The sequence below is a fragment of the Centropristis striata genome, chromosome 12, assembly GCF_030273125.1.
Source record: "Centropristis striata isolate RG_2023a ecotype Rhode Island chromosome 12, C.striata_1.0, whole genome shotgun sequence".
NCBI lineage: Eukaryota > Metazoa > Chordata > Actinopteri > Perciformes > Serranidae > Centropristis > Centropristis striata.
In genome coordinates this window covers 31784340-31798900 of record NC_081528.1, presented here as the reverse complement: position 1 = coordinate 31798900, position 14561 = coordinate 31784340, and the positions used below count along the sequence as shown (strand labels likewise).

General features: G+C 40.4%; 1 protein-coding gene across 3 annotated transcripts in view; it reads right to left on the bottom strand.

The window, feature by feature from the left end:
* mid2 (midline 2) overlaps positions 1-14561 on the bottom strand; it is a 185084-nt gene that overhangs the window by 52648 nt on the left and 117875 nt on the right. For 2 of the 3 annotated variants that reach the window (XM_059345636.1, XM_059345635.1), the window contains 2 exons: positions 8002-8067; positions 6367-6462 (listed from right to left, as the gene is read on the bottom strand). In XM_059345636.1, coding sequence (XP_059201619.1) covers positions 6367-6462; positions 8002-8067 — 162 coding nt within the window. The remainder of the gene's footprint in view (positions 1-6366; positions 6463-8001; positions 8068-14561) is intronic. The other variant, XM_059345637.1, reaches the window with a different exon arrangement.

Below are 14561 nucleotides of genomic sequence, written 5' to 3'. Positions count from 1 at the left end.
ATTACAGCCATCTCCACACAGCTGATTCATATTCTGCACACAGTGGGATCAGCTTCAGTGTACATAAACCTAGACAGGTCTGGCTAATGACTTACAGCTCAATGTTTAATCAGTAGACATACATGTCTGAGCATTAAAACCCACTGGGCTTCCGTTTGCCACAATTCTTTCCATTTTCCATCAGTCCTAATACCCACACACTTACAACCTTATCAGTGAGCTAATTTAGTTTCCTCCCAGATGGCAGCACAATTCCAGAGGTTGGAAAAAATGGCTGCTGCTTTGACTGCTTCCTCGAACAATGCTTACTCCACATTAGCTGTGTCTGGATGAGGAGTTCCCCACCGCGAGACACAGTATAGGAGCTAAGCAACATGCGCTTATTAGGGAGTGCCCTCATTAAAAAGCCGCCAAAGAACACGTCTCACCACAACACAATCTGTGTTGCAGGAGGGTTGGCTGAACCAGAGAGGAAGATCGAGATAAAGTGGGACAAAGCCAGATGGAAAGACAGGAAATCTGATCAACTGTCAAGCTGCAAGACAAATTCAGAGGAGAGACGCGTTAATCGCAAAATCAAGAACTTCACAACACTGACAAAGTACCAAGTCTCAAGAGCACAAGCCTATAAGGAGGTATTATGTAAGTGTGAAAGCGGAGGCTCTGTGGGAATTACATGAAAATCTGCTCAAAACTTTTTCACTGGCAACAAAAAAAAATCTGTGTGCATCCTTTGAGATGTCCATTTGAACAAGAGGGCAAAACTTATGCTGTGAGAAATAGCTGGTACGAAATTAGTTACATAATATCAAACTTTTTGGAAGGGCTTTAGTTTATAAAGCAATAAGGCGATGAACATGAGGCAACACATGCACAAGAATAAAGGCTCGCTGATGCAGGAGGCACCAAAAATTACACCAAAGCCACCAACACTTTCTGTTTAGTACCCTAATAACCTGTAATACTGTATATGTAAACCTAAACCACGGTTGTTGGTGATAGGCTAGTCAACCATGCAAGTAGCGTTCAGAAGAAAGAGCAGGCTGGAGAGCAGTCTTTGTTGCAATTGATAGGGTATTTAAAAATAGTGAGTTTGTGGATTCAGTCCATTGTTGCACAAGAGTGACGATTCTTTTCACCAATCAATGCACTGCAGTGTTTAGGTACCTCAACAGAGGGCTAACAGGATAACCAGACAGAATGTTTGATTGGTACCGTCCAGAACTTTTATGAATGGAAATGCAATAAAAGTAGTTCTGATGTGTAATGAACTTGACTGGGGTGGCTCAGTTGGTAGAGCATTCGTCCAGCGATCGGAGGGTTGGTGGTTCGATCCCTGACCATGGAAGCCTACATGTCAAAGTATCCTTGAGCAAGATACTAAACCCCAAATTTCTCCCGATGCTGCGTTCTTCGGTGTGTGAATGAATTCCCAATGGTGGCAGGTGGCACCGTTAGGGTAGCCTCTGCCACCAGTATGAATGTGTGTGTGAACGGGTGTGTGTAGTGTAAAACGCTTTGGATAAAAGATCTTTGCCAAACAGCCTCACTGAGTGCCTCTTCTCTGCTGCCTTTAAATATCCAACCAGCTATCTAGCATTGAATGAATAACAGTGAGTATTAGCTCAACAACAATGACTGCAAAAGCTCAAGAATCACGACACTGCAACATTATTCTGAATGCCATTAAGCGCAGCGAGAAATTTAACAATCCTACACCAAATATTGCGATAAGGAGAATCCTCACATCCTGCACATCATCTCGTCTTTCCTGAGACTGAAGAGAAGATAACTCCCCAAAGAGAACCCCGGGAGAGCAGGGCTGCATCGCTGCTGTGTGCGCTGACACACTGAAAGCTGACTCATACTGTGTTTGATCATATCTTCTGCACCAATACAATATGATGCAAACAAGGAGGAGAGGAAACCAGGTCATGCTTACAGCTCTTTTGAGACTTCTTACTTTTGTGCACACACTTCTTCACCCACTCCACCAAAAACCTTGCTTTTTTAAATTCCCTGTCTGTATTGCATTATTGCTGAGCGTTTTCTTCCGCACAGTGCCTGTGTCTGTTTCGGTCAAAGGGATCATTGGTTGTCACGCTAACGCTCGCTTTGCCTCTTCTTCTGCTTGCCCTCTCAACCCTGCTCTCTCTCATTCCCATTAATTTCCCTCTTCCTCTACTTTCCTAACATTTCTTCCTCCTCATTTGTCCTCCTTTCCCCTCTCCTCTACTCCACAGAGCCACGTTACTGTGAAGTCACCTGAAAACACAACTTTCGCTCCTTCCTCACGTCAATAATTGAAGTAGACATGTGACATTGACACCCCACGGGAGAACAGCTCATAATGGGTACTAGCATGGTGGGAAAACATATAGCTTATTCTCACAATTTGCTTAAGAATCAATGGAGCATGTTCCCCTCTATGCTATTGCTCCTCATTTATTTTTGATGAATAAGTGATGAGTCTCCGCTGTTGTTGTTGGCGGTGGCAAAACATTGGTATGCAGACGGAGACAATATGAAGACAGACTTCTTTCTCTCTCTCCATGCATTGTTGACGAACAGTTTGTCTGTACTTAATGAATCACACAGTGATCATTTAATGTTGATTGGGTGAGCGGCTGCATGAGTTGTTGCTCATGGACTTCAGAGTGACTCTGAGAAAATGGAGTCAGGCCCGGCTAATAAGAAATGAACTGCACGCAGAGTGATGGCGGCACCAAAGTGCATTTGTCCTCTGTGCCCATTAATGTCAACTCTCACAGAGAAATGATGGCGTTTATTAAGAGCAAGTGCGTTAAGACACAAAGTATGCTCTTGTGTGCGTCTGTGCATGTGCATGTTGGCGATGCTACACTCCGTGGCTAAGCATTAGTACTCTGGCTGGATTCACACGGTCGCTCCATTAAATCACAGCACAAGCCCAAATGGAAGAGGTCAGCAGTGACAAGACTGGCTGAGCTATATAATATTCTGCAGACAGGTATGGGTTCATGCAGGGACCTGAGAGTGCAAACACTGCTCTGAGGTTGTCACCAAATTGAAGTGGGTGAACTGTGAAACACTGCCGGCTTGTGACAAGTCAAATAGAGTTTCTACTTGGAAGATATATGCCATTTCACAGATAATCTTATTTGCTTTGACTTTGGGAGTATAAATTTCTTGTATGAGTTGCTCCAGCGGGACTTAAACTGTTGAGTGTTGCAACAGTAATTCATCCTAAAAATCATATTCAGCACCGTAAGATGCATGAGAATCAAACCTCACTCTATCTCATGAACATAAAAATGTGACAGCTCTATTTAACGTTGTGAGACGGTCGCACGGTCGCTGTTTTAAGATCATGGTTAATGTTGTGAGGAAGGGTGTTCCCAACTGAAGGTTTACATAGTCAAATCTGAAAGGTAAAGTCTTGCCTGTAGTTAACTGATCTTTATTTAAGCTTTATGCATCTATAGAAAATAAATGAAAAATAGCAAAAACAACAAAATGATGGGCCAAGATACATGTGACTTTAACTTAGTTTTGATTCAGAACAAACAGGCTGTTTGTTCTTTGTGCTTGTGTGCAGAGCTGTCCTTACCACTGACACGGAGCAGAACAGAGAGAAACGTTCATAAATTCAAGAACTATTCAGCTGTCTGTTAGTGCTTGCTATGTTCTCATGTGAGTTCCCTGATTGAAAAATGTATTCTTTGGTTAGGAAACAGTAGCCTCATGCTGTTGTTATCAATGATGGTCCTGCAGATTTAGATACCGCATCTTATTCTACCATGATGATTTATTCATGCACTCTGGGGAGACTGACTGAAAGCACATGAATTATTTTCAATTTTTTAGTAACAGGATATTAAATAGGATGATATTTATACCAAAGTAGACCATTAATCGTAAGAAACCAAGCAATTTTTTGTAAATTCCCACAACAGCACACTTATATAGCCCAACTTATCCTTTGTTTCATGAGCACATTTCCACCACTGCAACTTTTCAACTGTGAGATTGACAGACAAATCAGACTTTTAGGCCTACACTATAGTTAGTTTGATGGAACTTCTTGGTTTGGGTTAGGCAACAAAAAATACTTGATTAAGAAAAATCTTCAGGGTTTGGGTTAAAATAACTACTTCTCTATGCAACTATAGGATGCAGTTACATAAGTTGCAAAGGACGCAACGTGTCAATGTACAGATGTTATTTATTAAATATGTGATTATTAAAATAACAACACGGTTTCACAAGGAACAAGAACACCGGTCTCCTGGGTGAAAGTCCTTTGTTTGATTCATCCATCCAACCCAACTTCCTCCCTAGATAGATCTTCTCTGTCTTAAAACGTTGCTTCACTTCCTCCTTTTGCCCCGTCATAATTACTACAGCCACTAGAGGTCGCTGCATAATGACAAACGTCAGTATGAGCTGTAAAGAGCCATGAATCCTGGCTCACATGGACATGGGTAATCTACGAATTACAATGCATTACTAAAATTAATAAACAGCTGCAGGCTAATCTGGGCTGCAAGGTGGCGTAGTGGTTAGCACTCTTGCCTCACACCTAGAGGGTTGCCTGTTCGACTCAGGCCTGTGGCTCGTCTGTGTGGAGTTCACACAATGGGTTCTCTCCGGCTTCCTCCTCCCACAGTTCAAAAACATGCACTTAGTTTTAACTGGTGACTCTAAATTGCCCGTAGGAGTGCGGATAAGCGGTTAAGGATAATGAATGAAGGTGAATGAAGTAGGCTAATCCGTCAGTAAACAGTAGAAGAATTAGAGATTGAGCAAGAGAGAAAAAATAATAAAAAGACCGGCAGAGCGGAAACAGCTTATTAGTCATATCAGTTAAATGTTCGCTATGTCAGAACTTATTTACAAAAATTGTTTGTTTTTTTCAAAAGCAGTTTTCGTTTTTTTCAAAAGCAGGCAGAAACCACCTCAAGTGAGGGCAAAAACTTTTATGTGTATTTTCAAAAGTTGCTTTTTTGGTGTTTCCATCAAGTTTTTCTCGTGCAAATCTTTAAAATGAGCTTAGGAATTAGTTGATGGAAACAAGGCTGATGACAATCGCCTGCTGTATTACAAGACACAGTCGAGTAAATGACTTTGAAGAGATCTCATAAGCACCTTGAAAGCAGAGAATATTGCACAAGTGCTTTTAGGCCGCATTCAGACCGCAGGCGAATCTGATTCAAATCAGATTCCTACTCAAATGCGATTTGAAACTACCTCCTGAAGGTGGTTTCGATCCGGTTTGCAAAAATCGGACTTCATGTGATTTGTGACTGTTCGGACTTCAAAAGAGCCATCCAGTTCCAATCTGGATGGGCTAAAAATCAGCTTTTGGCTGGCAGTCTGAACGCGGCCTTAGTAGTAGCTTCCCCCAAAGTGAAGTACTCATTCCAATTTTTGAAGTTGTCTGAATTACATAACTGCCCCTTTAAACAGCTTGAGAGTGGATGATTGCTGAGAGCTACTCCAGCTCATCCTTTGTTCTTGAGTCATAGTTTGAGTCAGATTGTCTGGAGAGCTACCATTGGAAAAGAACAAGAGGTCACAGAGAGCCTAACTGGTATCTGGTGTTTTCATTTTCATGGCGGTGCATTGCATCAGTCCCTGGATCAAATGACAGATAACAAGATAATTCTGCATAAATACATTTCCATGACAGTAGATAAAGAGGTTAAAGATAAAAGAGATTTTAAAGATACAAGTCATGATTAATGTATCTGTTCTGTTTCGTTGGTCTAGTTTCCTCTCATCTTTGGCTTCCAAGTAATAATTCTTTAATATAAATTGTCTGAAAACTGTGCTGCAATGCTGACCTTTTATGAACCCACGATAGGGAACTAGATTTCACTTTTAGTCTTGAGACGAATCAATATTTGATCAGTAGCCAGTGAAGGGAACTGAAAGAATGGAGAGCTGATTTTATTGCTGGCACAACCACAACCATGAAAGCGAGAAAGAAAAAAAGAATGAAATTAAAGTCCCATTTCTACCACTGCTTCAATCAGAGTGAGAGACAAAGTGTGAGGAGCGTGGCCTCGGGGCAGTCACCGATAGCAAAGGCAGTAAACTGTATACAATCAATAACAGTGACAGGCTCGGGGTGTTTATGGTTCATGAGAGAGAGAAAATTCATGAAGGTTAAGGCCTCAAACCTGCAAACTTTCTTGCATGCGTCAGCAACTTTTTGGATTGTTTTTGTAGCTTGAAAATGCTGGATGAGGGACTACATTGGCTTTATGCATGGTGAGTCTGACAGCAAAGAGGACTTATTATGCTTTTCTTCATTTTCTGTCACATATTTAATGTTACAATGTCATATTAAATGTGTCAAATAACGCGTTAAGTGTTGCGTACCTCAACCTGTTGACAGATCTGGATAAGCTTTGCCATTTGGTTCTCCAACTCGCTGTTCCTCTTCACCAGGTTAGTCAGGTTGTTCTCCAGAGTTTGCTGTTGGAAGGAAGGAGACAAGTCAGAACATTAGCACGTAGCATAGCGTTTGTGTGTGCATTCACAGGAAAAATCTGGATGCCACAACGTTATTTTGTATTTAAATTTTAAACATGAATTTGAAGACACTGGCAAAACCCTGATGAATTCTTATTATTTATTAACATGCAATTGTGCTTTTTCATTAAACAAAAAATAAACACAACATCAATCTTTCTGTATGACATGAATCTGGCGACAGCATGCCATAATATGTGAAATTTTTGGTGAAGTCTGATCAGTGCCCTGTTAACCACATACCCACTAAGTACTAATTCTTACTTTCAAATTAATACAAAAATGTTGTAGTTGTACTGAAAAGCAGACATATTTTAATCGATAAAGTCCTGAACTGTAAGGTTGTATTGAAAATCCGATGACATTAAAATGAACTGTCAGCTATAGATTATTATTACAGATTACAAAATTTAAAGACATATTTTTGAGTCAGCAACAACACAGAAATTATGTAGAAATTAAATAATAATGTGTTTCTATAACATGTGAAATCCTTTTAGAAGTTTCTTTAAAATTTTTGTTTGGCACCGGTTATTTCTGTTCTAAATTTAATTGAAAAAATGTTTCTATAGCTGAGTAAATATCACGGTAGCACTGACAAGTCAATGCATTGAAATCAGCATCTGAAGCAAAACATACTATTCGCTGCTCCCTGTATGAAACCAAATTCAATCCCATAATACAATTTAATGCTTTTTAATAGCTTCAAATGCTCATATACGAGTTTTATTAGCTCACATGATGCCTGTAATAAGATGATTTGACTGCCTGACCTTGTCATCCTTTACTTAAAAGCCACAAAATCAACCATACAATCCCTGAAAATGAAACAAATCAACCTCCACTGGCAGTTTTAATGATCACTCAATCGCTCAATTACAACCACTTAACTGTTTCTGTTTGTCAAATGAAAAAAAAAGACACAGACACACATAAATAAACTCAATCAAACACACATAGAGCACGGAAAATACGAAAATGGAAACAAACAAACAGTGAGCCAGAAATAGAACTGCCGTTCAAAAGGAAGCAAATCAACGATGGCGGTGGCGACGATGGGCATCAAAACAACAACTACAGCTGCAAAGGGAACAGTAGAACAAAGAAGCAGACAAGCGGCGGGTGTTTGAAGTAGCTCTGCTCATGCAAGTGAAAGGGATGTGGGCTGGGCAAGCACCTGGCCACGACTCTGACTGTCTGACTGCAGCTCTGGCTGTTTGTCCTGTCTGTCAGGCAGCTCTCCAATATCTGCTCTTCCTGTCGTTCAGCCTGCTTTATTCTGTCTGCCTGTTGTCTGTTTGCTTTTGCACCCACTTAATTATTTATCTGCCTGCTTATCTACCTCCTTGCATCCTTTCTTTATCCATCCAGGTGTCTACCTGTGTGCCTGCCTGCCTCTATGCAGGGATAGGGGAGGAGGGGAGGAGGAGGAGGAGGGTGGAAGGGTGGGGAGGGTTGGAAAAAGGCAGCCAGGGAACTCACCGCAGCGCTTGTCTTTGAAGCCTCCATTACCGCATCTGACACTCTGCCCGGGCTCACCTGATAAGCCTACGAACACACACACACACCCACGTAAGTGCACACATAAACACACTCACAGACAAGCCCGAGCACTCGACGTCTGCCACCAAAACGCAACTGAAAAGGAGAACTCCTCCCTGATAAAGTTGCCACAAACACTCCTCTTATGGTTTTCTACATGAATGCAGACGGAGAGTGTGGCTCACAGGGTCTGTTTCCCTGAAACTGAGGCTGGAGTAACATCACTGAGAACATGGAGTTGGGTGTTGTGTCGCAGCCGTGAGTGTGTTTGTGTATGAGGGAGTTTGAAGTGGAACATCAGTGAGAGGGGACAGATGGGTCATTAATTAGCAAGCTGGAGACGAAGATGATTAATACATCAGAACACAGCTGCCTCCCATGAGACTGCAGTGAAACAGACTCCTCTGTCCTCTACATACATGTATGCATGTGTGTGTCTTTGCCTGTCTTTGTGTGTGAGTCTGTGTATCTGCATTTATGCAAGACGAGCAAATGTCTCTCTGTATGCAGATGACAACTGCTTGTACATGTAAGTGAATGAATGAAGGCACTAAACTCTTTTTGTGTGTATTCGGCCAATAAGTGACCACAAAAAGTCTGTTGTGTGTGTGTGTGTGTGTAGTTAGCTTTCTGCCTGACTTGTGTTGGCACTCCTGTGGCTTTAGCCCAGCACAGCAGGCAAGACGAGTGGCAGAAAGAGAGAGAGAGACAGAGAGAGAGAGAGAGAGAGAGAGAGAGAGAGAGAGAGAGAGAGAAGAAGCAGAGCAACCGTCAACAACAAACTCATTAAATCACACAACAGACATCAAAGACAGCTAGAACCACTCAGAGATAGAAAGAGCGAGTGGGGAAAACAGGGATAAAGGGAAGAATGGAGGCAGAAAAGGGAGTGATGGGTGGGAGAAGGTGCCAGCAAAGTGTTGGATGGATGGCGGCATGCAGGAGGTGGCAAAATTAAATGTCAAGCCAAACAAGGATATGATTTTTATAACACGATGTGATGTCAAAAACACTACTAGATCAACTATAAACTTTAAAAGTCACCAATATTGGTAGTTTGTGTGTAAAGTCCCCCCTTGGTTCTTTGTGACCTCTAGAGTGTTTCAAATGTCGTCGATCTTTAAAAGCTACTGGTAAGATATTGGTATCATATATAACTATAAAACTTAATATAAGGAATCCATGTTGTATCTTGACAGGAAGGGGGTGAAATAATGCTCAAAATTAAACTAAATTTTAGCACGGGAAAAAAATGACATGGCCACTTTCAACCTTTGACCTCAAGATATCTGAATAAAAATGCCTTAAAATCCCCTCTCCCTGATTCTCTATAAATAAAGTCAATGGTAAAGACTTGTAGTGTAGCTAGTAATGTGTAAATCTTTATCCAATCAAAAATTATGTGAACAACATTTCGTTCATTTCGCATCAAGAGCTGTAACCTAACTTTCAAAAATAAAATTTTTAGGATGAGAGAGAGACAGCGAGAGAGAGAGATAAATCTATCATGGAGGGACGACGAAATAAAAGGCAAGCAGAAATGAGTGACGAATTGCATTACAGTTTCTTGAGGCGGATGATGGTGCTCGCTGTGGGAGGCAGGGCTCTTAGCATAAGGTAATATCATTCATTCACTGATTCAGCTTTGGACGTGGTATGTCATGAGAGTGAACAGAGAGAGTGTGATAGAGATGGAGGGGGCTGATGGGATGGAAATAGGCACGAGTCCCGTGCTGAGAGGGGCAGCTTGGCAGACTCGCTCCAGTCTGGCCTGCCCTCTAATTCAGTCTTCTGTCTCTTCTGCGTCCCACTCTTCCCTCGTTATCTGTCTTCCTGTCACTCTCTACCTTTGTCTCTTTTCTACAGTACGTCTCCTCTCCCTCTAACCTGGCTTTCTGTCTCCTCCCTCGCTCTGTGTCTCACTACTTCAGTCCTTATTCTGTCCGTCTCGGCACAGTTATGAGTGCAGCTGCTGACAGCCCATCATCTTGGGTTAGATCACCGCCCCCTCATATGACTTCATTGTATTGAGGGGCTCCTGGGTCTCATTCCCTCACAGATGATCCCATTTCTCTTTGAAACTGAAAAAGGACAGATCCCTATTTATATTACAGTAGCTACAGAGACTGGAGACAGGGATTGTTGGAGAAAAAAGATACCTCTTTCTTACAGGAGACTTGTGTATGATGAAGGGTTTTACTGAGGACACACAGTGGAGACTGCTGTCACAGATTAACCTCCAGTCATCACTGTCACAGAGTCTGTAGTTCAATCACATTACTGCTAAACCATGGCATTACACAGAATTACATGATAAAGTGCCAATAAAAGAAATGCAGTTATTTGTGTCAATAAGGTGACAACCCAATGACTCATGTTTCTGTGAATGCTTTCTGCAAAAGTGTCAACAGTCTACAGAATAAATGTTGCCACTGTACATTTCTGCAAACCACAAATATGTTGAATCTCTTAGTTTTTGACTATATATTATTTTTATTTATTTATTATTTTATTATTATATTATTATTTTATTTATATATAAGTCTCAATGCTTCTGAAATGCGTCAACATGTTCTCATTCCTTCCTGTGGTGGTAATTGAAAAGAAAATTAATTTGCAATGGGCTGAGGTTTTTACAGTTATCATGTGATTTACACTGTAAATTCAAACTAAAACTATGTGGTTACATTTAAACAACAAAACTACTTGGTTAAGGTTGGGGGGGGGGGGGGGGAGATAACATCAGTGTTTTTTTCAACACTTTTGTAACTACTGGATGCAGTTTTTAATAAAGATTACAAGACAAAAAATACTTGACGCAGTTATGTAGGTTAAGTTGAGCGTGACTTTAGAATGTGACATATTCACATATAGAAGTTGATTTACAGGTTACCAAAACTGACCAAAATTAACTTCAAACTGATGTTAGGCTTCACACAGGAAAAAGCCTGGTGTTTGTTTGATCATAAAAACCACCCAAACCTCCTTCTTCTGCTGGCTGTGACACCTTTTACACTATGTTAAACGAGTGCTCAAGCTAAAGTGTGCTGAAAATGTGTCACATCAATGCAGCAGTAGTTTGCAGAAACATGGATGATAACATTTTTTGTCTTGTGTCTGGGCTGCTGTGTTGTGCTTCAGTAGGAACTGCGACAAATGATCAGTTGGCAATTTGTGGAATGATATTACTGTAATCCAATTACAGTGTAATGTGTTACTCCCCAACCTGAGGCATGGGCTGAGCTCATTGTTACTCTGCTACGGGAACATTAGAGGACTTTTATCTGAGGTCAGACTCAAGTTCAAGAATGCAATCACAAAAAAGTAAGCGGCAGAAGTGGAAGCAAGTGTTCCACACATCCATATATTCAGAAGTGCTCCAGGGACAAATGTATGCAGGGCTCAACCTGCACTGCATCACTTGCCTAATAAGATGACATTGTCCAGTAGCAGAATCTCTGGGTCGTTACGATGGCGTCCCAACAAAAATTTAAACCACCGCCACAACAAAAATGGAACAGATTGCCCTGAGGCTAAGTATCCAACTTCAAAGACTTTTTCTTTTAATTAATTCGGGACACCCCCCTTCCCCCATGCACAACGAGACAGTAAGAGAAACATAAATGAAAGAGAGAGAAAGAGGGAGAGATTAAACTTGAGAAAGAGCAATAGAATAGAACAAGCTCACTTTACAGCTGTTGTTAACAAGAGGCTTTTCAGAGTCTGGATGTGTCAGTAACACAAGCCTTCTGGGAAACAGGGTTTTTGTCTGAGGATAATATTCCATAGGGCAGAGCTCTTGAGACCAGCCAATTGTGGCGGGGTATAACAAACGGAGAGTCACGCTTGTCTCATAACCCGCTGGCTGAAGCCCAATTAATGAGACCAATAGGGATGGTTAAAACTAGCTAAAATGTTAACACTTTTTTGTTTGTATCTCAGTCTATTTCTGCATTTTTGTGTTGCCTGTTTTGCCAGACAGCAGAGTTCCTCAACTAACACTTCAGCAGGAAAAAATACACCAAACCTGTCACGTTTAGCAGTGACTGTAAGGTATTCACTGTCATAGCGTTTGCTCTGAAGAAGACACTGCACATGTTTGAACTGTGACTGAACTCCTGTGACCTTCAAGCGATAAGCAACCGTGTGAATGTTCAAGGGATCTGGAAACAGTGGGGGTGCAGCGATAAATGGTAGCAGACAGCAAGAAGATGCTTACTTTCATTTATAAGTCTGGTGGGGGATATTTAAATAAAGTTGCTGAGAGAAAGCAGGAGAAGGAAGCAGGGAAGGGTACGGAAGGATGAGTCTATACCGCCATAGTTAACTTCTCCTGGAACTCAGCTTTATAAATCCCAACAGCGTTTTTTCCCCTTAAGTCTTATTATGAGAAAAACTCATTTTAAATGGACACAAATTCAATAGTAATTCAACTTTTTAGCCACATGAGGGGATTAGGAATCGAGTAACTGGTTTGAAAGAGAAAAATGAATCGGCTTGACTACCAAACAGCGGCGCGGAGGCCAGACACATGCTGGCATTTGATTTTGTTTATAAGAAACTCGGATCTCCCGTGGGCCCGCGTATGCTTTTAGCTTCCCAATTATCACGTTTAGGTCAGGGACAGACTGACCCAGGACTCCTAAAACACGAAATAAAGAAGAAGGAGAGAATAAGAATGAAAAAGCAAACACAGAAAAATAGATGCTACATGAGGCAAAGCCATATCCCAAAACATTTCCCAGTGGCCTTTATTAGACAATTTCATATCATATTACAGGCTGAAGACACCGTGATATTTGAATGGAAAGAGATGGGAATTTAATGCTGCGGATTAGAGAGGGGTCTGGACTGAGATGAAGTGGAGTTAGTAGAAAACAGTGATATGGTCGAATGGGCTTAAAGGAGCTTTCTGTTTCATTTCAGTCGGCCTACACTGGATTCTTGTTGGAACAGTGCAACTCAGTTTCATGGATTAATACCGAGAAGGGAAAATACCACATGTACAGGTGGCTTGACTGTTGGTCAATATGATCAATATCACATATAAGAGAGAGAGAATAAGTGTTTTTTTTTCAGCTAACAGTGAAATACTAACTGTTGTGTGCAAATGTAGTATATTTAACAAATGGAGCAAGGAGAAACAGCAGACTAATAAACAAAAACTTAATTTAAACAAATATAACTAACAAATGTCACTCCAGTAAACAGCACTAATTTAATTTGTTTGTACACACTGGATGCCACAGGTGTTTTTTTATCCTACAAAACCATAAAATTATCTTTCACTTGATAACAACAGCAGCTGTGTAGGTCCACAAAATACAGTGTAGAAGCAATTGACTAAAATCCAACAATTCAGATTCAGAGTCACGTTTTTATGTCCCACACACTGGGTGGATGCTTGGCGACCACAGCACATGTGCAGTGCACAAAAGGCTTCAAACCCAATGACCCCAGGTTTTATTGTGTCTTAAGACTGCATTTAAAATGGTTTATTACAGGTTTTTGGGCATCCAGTCAAATAAAAAATGACTGAAGGAGTTTCTTTCATTCAGAAATGTTCTCAAATATTTTTTAGCAGATGGAAAAGATTGAGGCAATATTCATATCTGATTAGAAATCTATTAATTTTGTGATCTTACAGATTAAACCATTGTTTTACCACTTGGTTTTAAAATGACAGAAGCCGAGAAGTGACTCAAATCACCGGTCCAAGTCTAAAGCAAATCAAAAGTAATTGTGTCATGGGCAAGTCAAATCCTTAACATTAAACATAATTAATAAACTGATAACAAGTATTACATTTAAATGACACACAAAAACAAAAAAAAAACCCAGACTTTGACCCAGGAGACCGGTCTTTGTGTCCCGTGTCAAAACCAAAAGTTGATGTCGTTATTAATTTAACTTCCATATGTAACACATCATTCTCTGTTACCTACATAACTGCACACATTAGTTATTTATGGAAATGGTTATTTTAACCAAAATCCTGATATTTTTTCTAACCTTAACAGAGTGTTTAAATCAGTGACCATCACATGTTTTTTCAAACAGCTGCACGGCCATTTCACAGCATTAAACAATATGGAAATATTTCATAAAATATATGAACTTTTCATGAGAATTTATTTTATACTTAATTTGTATTGAGATGCAAATTTGTTGACAATCTCACAATCTACTGTAATGTCACAAATGTCTCGTATAAACTCCCTACACTATACACTGTATTTTCCATAGAAGAGCTAAAGGAAACTTGTCAGACAACCCAAATAAAAAGATGAATTAGACCATTGTGTTAATGCCAAAAATGTGTGTTTTAGAGAATGTGTTTTAATGAATCGTGATTGAAGATGGAATTTAAAGCTTGCCAGACATGTAATAACTTGATTTTGATTAATATAAAATTTACAGTAGACATCGAAATGAAATGATACTGACGCAATAGATACTGTGTATTTCTTACATTATATGTCTGAAGCTGCCGCAACTCT